This window comes from Trachinotus anak, unplaced genomic scaffold, assembly GCF_046630095.1.
Source record: "Trachinotus anak isolate AG129_WGS33_773 ecotype Australia unplaced genomic scaffold, CSIRO_AGI_Tana_v1 ptg000015l, whole genome shotgun sequence".
Lineage (NCBI taxonomy): Eukaryota > Metazoa > Chordata > Actinopteri > Carangiformes > Carangidae > Trachinotus > Trachinotus anak.
Window position 1 is genome coordinate 7725041 of NW_027273866.1, and position 7475 is coordinate 7732515.

At 42.4% G+C, this 7475-nt stretch overlaps 1 protein-coding gene and 1 long non-coding RNA gene across 4 annotated transcripts in view; both read left to right on the forward strand.

The window, feature by feature from the left end:
* The window catches only part of aqr (aquarius intron-binding spliceosomal factor), a 46903-nt gene extending 43423 nt beyond the window's left edge, over nucleotides 1-3480 (forward strand). For 2 of the 3 annotated variants that reach the window (XM_071497859.1, XM_071497860.1), the window contains exons 34-36: nucleotides 831-1005; nucleotides 2335-2445; nucleotides 3013-3480. In XM_071497859.1, coding sequence (XP_071353960.1) covers nucleotides 831-1005; nucleotides 2335-2445; nucleotides 3013-3276 — 550 coding nt within the window. In that variant the 3' untranslated portion in view covers nucleotides 3277-3480. The remainder of the gene's footprint in view (nucleotides 1-830; nucleotides 1006-2334; nucleotides 2446-3012) is intronic. The other variant, XM_071497861.1, reaches the window with a different exon arrangement.
* A 1110-nt stretch (nucleotides 3481-4590) lies between these two features.
* Nucleotides 4591-6999, forward strand: LOC139632717 (uncharacterized). The gene is made up of 2 exons (XR_011693609.1): nucleotides 4591-4876; nucleotides 6345-6999. It is a non-coding gene; the product is annotated as an uncharacterized lncRNA (long non-coding RNA).
* Nucleotides 7000-7475: the final 476 nt, after the last annotated feature.

A 7475-nucleotide genomic window follows, 5' to 3' on the forward strand; every position in this document is an offset into this window, starting at 1 on the left:
TAAGCCAGAGACCCCCCCCCCCCCCCCCAAGTTGCTCTGCCATCATCCATGCTGTGTGGTTCTCAATAAACCAAGATGCGTCTTTCTCATAGTGTTGATTTATAGGCAATCTAAATTGTCATATTTTGCAGACCTCCATTAGGTTGCCCATACAAACACCTAAAACACACAATATTAAGATTTATTTCATACCAAAAGGTTGACACATACCGCTCCCTCGTTTTTTGTTTTTTTTTATTTGTTCACTTTGTGGAAAAATCACATTTTTGTGGCTTTCAGAAGCCCAAGACTTTCTGCCTCTCTTCCTGCATGTGTGTTGTATAAATTGGTTGATATAGACATTCAATGGCATTCCTCTCTAGTGGGGCAGATAAATAACCACTTTGGGTATTAGAGCAAGCCAAGCAGGACTCCTCCATTCTCTGAGATATGACTCGTCTGTCTCTAATCTCTTAAGTCTACTGTATTACTAGAAAAAGTAACAGCCCTCTCCTGCATGCTCCCACCACTCCCGCTCTTTGTCTGCCCTTTGCCTCCCATTCCTTTATTTCTCTCTCAGCTTCTCTAACAGTCCCCCTCACCTACTGCTGCTTATCCTTCACTAAACCTCTGTCCTCCTACACTGCACTGCCTTTTCCCTTCCTTTACAATCTTAACTTGATTCTTCCACTTTGATCCCTTTGCTTCAGTTTTTTGTTTTTGCCCCTACACATGATTTCTTCTCCTCTTACAATTTCACACTTTCCTCCCCCACCTCTGCCACTTCTCTTTTTTTTTTTCTTTTTTTTTCCTCTTGTGTCAAACCAATTTTCAACTTTTTTTCTCCACAGGGATGTGAGGCGTCTGGTGGTGGCCATGTCAAGAGCCAGACTGGGTCTGTACATCTTTGCCCGTGTGTCACTGTTCCAAAACTGCTTCGAGCTGACTCCTGCCTTCAACCAGCTCACTGCCAGACCTCTGCAGCTGCATATCAGACCACACGAGTACTACAACCAGGAACAGCCTGTACGTAAACACAAATGCATGCACACACCAGTATCTTGAAGCACAACAATCTTCTACTCCATCAAATTTGGATGATCATGAGGTTCTCAAGCTCCAGATTTGTAGAGAAGAACCAAACTTACTTTCCCACATGTTGCACACCAGTGGCCATTTCCATAAAACCATGTCCAGTGTCCCACCACGCCACTGCTGCCACAGGCCCCTGACTCTGTCTGACCCTGCCTCTATATTCTGAATGGCATCTTCATCCCCACTGGTCCCAAGTCTTACTGCAGCTTTACCCATGGGCCCTGATCCATTAACGGCATTCTGCGGGGGCCATCTGCAGGCATGGGAAACACGGGCCTTGCTATAATTAACCCCCGAAGGTCAGAAAGCGAAACCATTCTCCCAAATCCCGCCAGGCCAGCATGAGACGACTATTGTTTGGTCACTGTGTCTCACTGACTGGCGTGTGTGGCAACAGGGGTGTCTAAAATACCCCATAGCCTGTGACACTTCCTCTGACTCTAGAGTGTTGATCCCCATGAGGGACAGCTCTTTTGGGCACACACATGTGGCCCCTGCTTAGCCCGTCTATCTGGAGTTAGTAAACCCCTGCTGCTTACACGCAGATGCGGAGTAAAAGTCAGATTTTTCTGGCAAACACTCGACCACAACTGTCACAGGATATTTAACAGTGCTGATGCAGAGGCAGTTATAAAAATAAAGGACAGCATTGCTGCTTAATGCTCCATATGGATATATACATATTTACAGCACTTTGAGACAGTACTGGACAGACTGTAAAATATGATGTCTACTCACTCAATCACTGAGCACATTAATACAGTGATGTTTTACAGCAATAAAATCACACACAGTTAAGTTTTATAGTACTGAATCTGTCAGTGCTTTCACCTCGACATGATGCCCAAAGGGCCTCTGTGAGAATCACCCCTGTATTTAGGAGGTAAGAGCCCAGCAGATTGAATATTCTGCTCACCTAACTCCTCAGTTTAGGCTGAGAGACTCTGTCTGCATACTAATTTGATCAAATTACAAACTCTGCATCCTCGACTCCTTTTGATAGTACGTGAGCAGAGATCGCTGGAGGCAGCAAGTGAGAAATTTGCTTTCATATAGCAGTCAGGTTGCGGCAGGCAGGTGAATTGTAATTTCCCTGAACGTTTTGCCTCAGATCAATAGTTTACCAGGTGGTGCCTGAAAGAACGACTGCTAACAAGACAGATAAAAATTCTTCATTATCATTCCTTTCACATAATAACATGGATTCAAAACATTCTTTCTCTTCCTGATATATTTTTGTTTTTCGTTTCTTCTTCTCAGAGAGATGCTTCAGGACAGCCAGACCAAATCACCAAGAACATGCCAGAGATGGCCAACCTGGTCTATAATATGTACATGCATATGATCCAGACCTCACAGAAGTACAGACAGGTAAACATCTTTGTTAAATATACTAATGAAGCGTGTCACAGACAGGATATACTATGTATCATAGTAATATCAGCTTCTCTTCTATGATACACCTGAGACAATTTAAAACTGGTACTTTTGCTTTGTTGAGTATATATACTTCCTATACTTAAACTTCTACTACTACTACTACTAAACTTTTCTTTTAACCTCATCACTTTCATGCAACAGAGTAAAAGGGTCACATGCAGAACTGTTGGAGCTGTGAATGTGGAGAAGAGAATTAACAGGACATAAGCTGAACATAGTGTGGCGCTTGAGTGACTTTTCAACTGTATATTCAGTGTCACATACTGTCGTTTGTGTTCACTTAAAGAAGATTATAGCATGGTAGAGAGGCAAACAAGACTATCAAGGGAGAGAGATCTATTTGCTTTGATGGTATCTAAAGTACATTGCCCTCAATATGGAATATATCTCAGTAGAATACACCTAGATTTGAAATTTTACAATATCTACTACAATATCGAAAATAAACATGGAAATACACAAATTCCATATATTGACTATTTCCCTTTCCGTCCTTAGCAGCAACAGCAGAAACTGGCTCAGCCTCCGCAACAAACCAAAGCAGATGCTGTGGTTGAGAAAGAGCCAGCTAGATCTGGGGACACGCAGGAAGAAACCCCCATGGAGCAGGAAAACCCAGAAGGAGAGGTAAGCTCAGAGCCAAACTCTGAGGGCGCCACTGAGAAGGAAGGAAATCAAGATACAGTGGACCATGCTAAGATGCCAGAGCATCCAGGAAGAGACAGCGACAGCGATGGAGAGGACAGCGGAGAAGAGCAATAGAGCATCTTCAGATGGGACTACTGTCTAATTAAGGGCCTCAGTTATTGAGGGGACCAAAGACTGTCCCTTAAGAAAAGATTAGTGGAATCAGTGATTCTGATTTTGTTTTCTACTGAAAAGAGATCCTGATGATAATGTTTCATTTTCTAGAACCTTTGATTTTGTAACCATCAGTACTTTTATATTAAAAAAATGGAAACCCTTCATTGTCTGTGACATGTTTTACTATATGTGTACCCACCAGAGCTTAAGACACTCTAATCTATAGCTCTCTCACACGCATACATGCTGACAGACAAATACAGTGTATAGTCAACATGTTTAAGCCTTGTCATGATACTTCATCCATTCATCTGTTTCCCTCCTCTGCTTTAAGCACAACTCAAATCTGATTGGCTCAGGCTATACCAGCTCCACAAGCTGCGACTAAGCTGCATTTGTAGGTCAGTCACTTCACCCAAGGGCCAGTGTGCATGCTAGGGGATTTCATCTTGCCCTCTGGATGTACACAGTCACTCAACCAGCAAGTCTTAAATCCTCTGCCATTCACAACTTTGCGTAGAGGGGTCACAGCACCGTGCTCCGCAGAGGAGTTCACATCAGCTGGGTCAGGGTTAGGGTTGAGGGTTGACGACTAAATTTAAAAAATATAAACAGCCATCTGAAAGCCAAGTTCCAACCAGGACTGGACTAGGTAATTTTAATATAAATTCGCTGAAACTGGAGAGGTTAACACAGTCCACAGCCCTGCAGACAAAAACACAGACCGGAAATTCATTCATTATCATGCACCAGAGGTTGGTTGTTACAGCATACCTCGGGCAAGCTGAGTGAACAGGTCAGCTGCACAGCTGCTCTCGCCTGGGCCAGTCTAAAGACCTGATGGAGAACCATGTGTTGATGGATGTGGAGAGACACATTTTCTGCACTCAGTCAAGTGTAGAGCCACGTAATGTCTAGTTTTCTATCTTGTGAGAGCAGGGCACTCGGGGTCGAGGTTAACATGAGTATTTTGGAGTAGCAGGCTATGTCTTTCTGTTGGCTGAAGAAAGGATTAGAATGAGAGGTTGGATAAGGGAGATTATGTCTGTCAGCTGAGGCTGCACCTATGATTTACTAACAAAAGTTTTGGCATAGAGCCCATAAGACTGTGACCAATGCACTGTATTATCACATGATGCTTAAATATTTCACAATTTGTACTGTTTGAATGGCCGTTGCTACAACAGACTTCAATGTAGCTATAACACAAATGTACATAGTTTTCTGTCATACATTATCTGATTAGTCCTCTAAAAACCCATGACACCAAGCATAGCTTTAACTCTTGAGTCATGTGAATGTCTGCATTGTGTAATCTCCTCCCTCTGTGAAGCCTTCCAGTTACTAACTTTCCGCCTTCTACTTGCTGGACTCTTGTTAATTCAGTCGCCAGTGGTACCTTGTTGCAGTAAATTAGAGCTAACTGGTGGGAAGTGGCTACTGCTCCCACACAACTTCTCTGCAAGTCTCACACAGGATCTGGGAGACTGGAAGGAAAAGCTACAAACAAGAAGGAGCTCAGGAGCTATCTCACTCCAGAACCTTTTCTCTGCTGAAGGTGAACATGTCTTTTATACTCACACGACAGGTATTCATTAGGTTAATAGCTACTTTGCAAAGCTCTCACTTCTAACTTTTGCTATGGGCTAATGTGTCACAGGGACTAACTGCATTAATGCATGTGGAATATCTGTATGACTTCAATGTAATGAGCACAGATGTTATGTTACTGTTTTCTGTGTGTTGACTAATCACCACATAAAAATGTCTTTTGTGCTGCAGATAAAATAGTTTTTTCAAAGCTATCTTTTATAAAAAATGAATACTGGTTATTAATCACTGAAAGCGGGCCTGCAATAAATTTTACGAGTACAAAAGCAAGAAGTACGACATGCAAGAGGAAGAATGTTAGGGAAGTAGAGAGAGCTGAAGTGTTTCATGTGAGGTCTGAGGAAACAGAGGAAGTCAAGAGTCTAGTTGTTACAGTTGTGTAATGTTATTGTGCCCTTACAGTAGTGGCTGTAGTAGTGACATGGTTGTTTTTTTTTCCTTTTCTTTTTAAAATGAGGGCGTTTCCCAAAAGCACGGGATCCACCATGGGACACGCTCGTGTTGAATGTGTAATTTATTGCCCAACCCTACATGACAGTAATGTCACAACAGGAAATTAAACACACAAGAGTCAAGACAGCAGTGCCTGGAGGGGGCAAGGATCTGACCATTGTGTCTTAAAACTAACACAGGCTCAGGGAATCAATCTGACAGCACACCACACTAAAACCATCAGTTATACCATCTCAACTTCAAGGCTGAGCCTCAGGGAAGATACTTCTGGTGGATTTTAACTGGCTTCATGTTGCATTTCTTGGAAAAATAAAATCTCACTGTAGCAAAAGTCTTCACATATGTTTGCCACTGTACTTTGCAAAAATCATCAGGTAGGGAGGATTCACACAGTGCATGGCATTCTAACCAGCAGTTTTTTCATCACCAATAATACAACAGGCATTTTCATACTGCTCAAAATAGCAGCACATCATACTCCTGGCTGGTGTTTGATATCAGCGTTGACAGATAAAGTAATACTCATTACCAAAGTTATGCATGATCTGTGCTGATCTGCTATTAGTGGGTGACTAAGGTGCCAGTGCCGGGCTTCAACACCATGTAAGTGGGCGGCCTGGTAGTTATTGCTTGAGGTTGCCAGCTTATCATGCTTTGTCAAGGCCACTGCCTAATCCTGACAAGTACATCCAGATCATCAGCAGGGCACGTTTCAATCTGATAATCTCATCATCACTGAAGAGGCGCGGTCACTCACAGGAACACACACTGATGCTATGGTAGTTACTGACACACACTCATTTACAATCAAAAATACTTCCTCCCAAATTCTGACTCTTATTGTCTTATGTAATAGCCGTATGTCTGCTTAACTCGAGCCAAAGCACTTTGCTTTGCAAATCATGCTGATGTTCACTTCGAATGCAATGTCACCAACTCTCAACTTCTTCCCTTTCTCCTAGACTAGAATGGCCACTTGTGGGTCATGTTTCTGGTGCATCATCTGGTTGGTGGTTCTGCTGTGCATTGGGTGGCCCCTCAGCATCACCTTAGGTGGTCTCTATGGCCTCATCAGCCCCCTCACCACCTGCCTTGGCTTGGACCGACTCTCCGATCTACTGCTGGAGGGGGCCAACCTGGGCCGAACCTGTGCCAATAACATGAGGCACAGCAAGCCTTTGTGTTGAGATCTGCCCTGAGTGACCAGGACCAGACAACTCAGGGGTCAGAAGCAAGATTGATACTTTTCTACAAAGAAAAGGCTTCAGTTTGAGGAGAACAGTTAAGGTCTGTTTCATTTGGAGACATCCTGAGATGATCGGCTCTCAGTGCAGTGAGAAACTTTATAGCAAGTTATGTAACAAAAAGGTCTGGAAGGTCCGGAAAATGGATTCCTCTCGTTCTGTTAACATGTAATTAACCATGGATTTCAAATTTGTATGGGTTCGTCAGAAAGGAAATAGGCTTTGTGTTCATGGTCTGTGTTTCCTGTTTAATTCATGATGACACTGCATGGAGAAGATAAGAATGGAAAAGGCAATTTAACAATGGAAATGCTTAGACTTGTAAATGACTGTATGGAAACTTCTAATGCGATTAAAACTGCTTTGAACTTGCCCTTGTTGACTGATTTATTGTATACAGTATTTGACAGAAAATCCATGATGTAAAAATTTAAAGGTGAAGGTAAATGAAAAAATATAGAGAGAGCTGCAGTTAGGAGCAGATGAATTTCAAGTTTTATTTAATATTTTCTATTTAAGGTCACAGGGGGTTGAAGCTTATCCCAGCATGAGGTAGATGGAAGGCAGAAAGACAATTTTAAAACAAAACTAGAATTACCGCCTCAAGGCTTTTTGCCTCTGCCACTCAGATTAGCTTCAGGTTACATCCCTGTTTATCAAGAGTCATATAAAATATTAATAATTTGTGTAAAACTTTGTCATAATTGCTGTGTGAATTCTTGAGTTATGGCTAAAAAAGTATTTTGTGTGGTCACAGTGATCCTGACCTTTGACTCCCAAAATCTAGTCAGTTCATCCTCGAGTACAGCGAATGTTTGTACCAAGTTTGGAGAAATCGTAGCCATATTC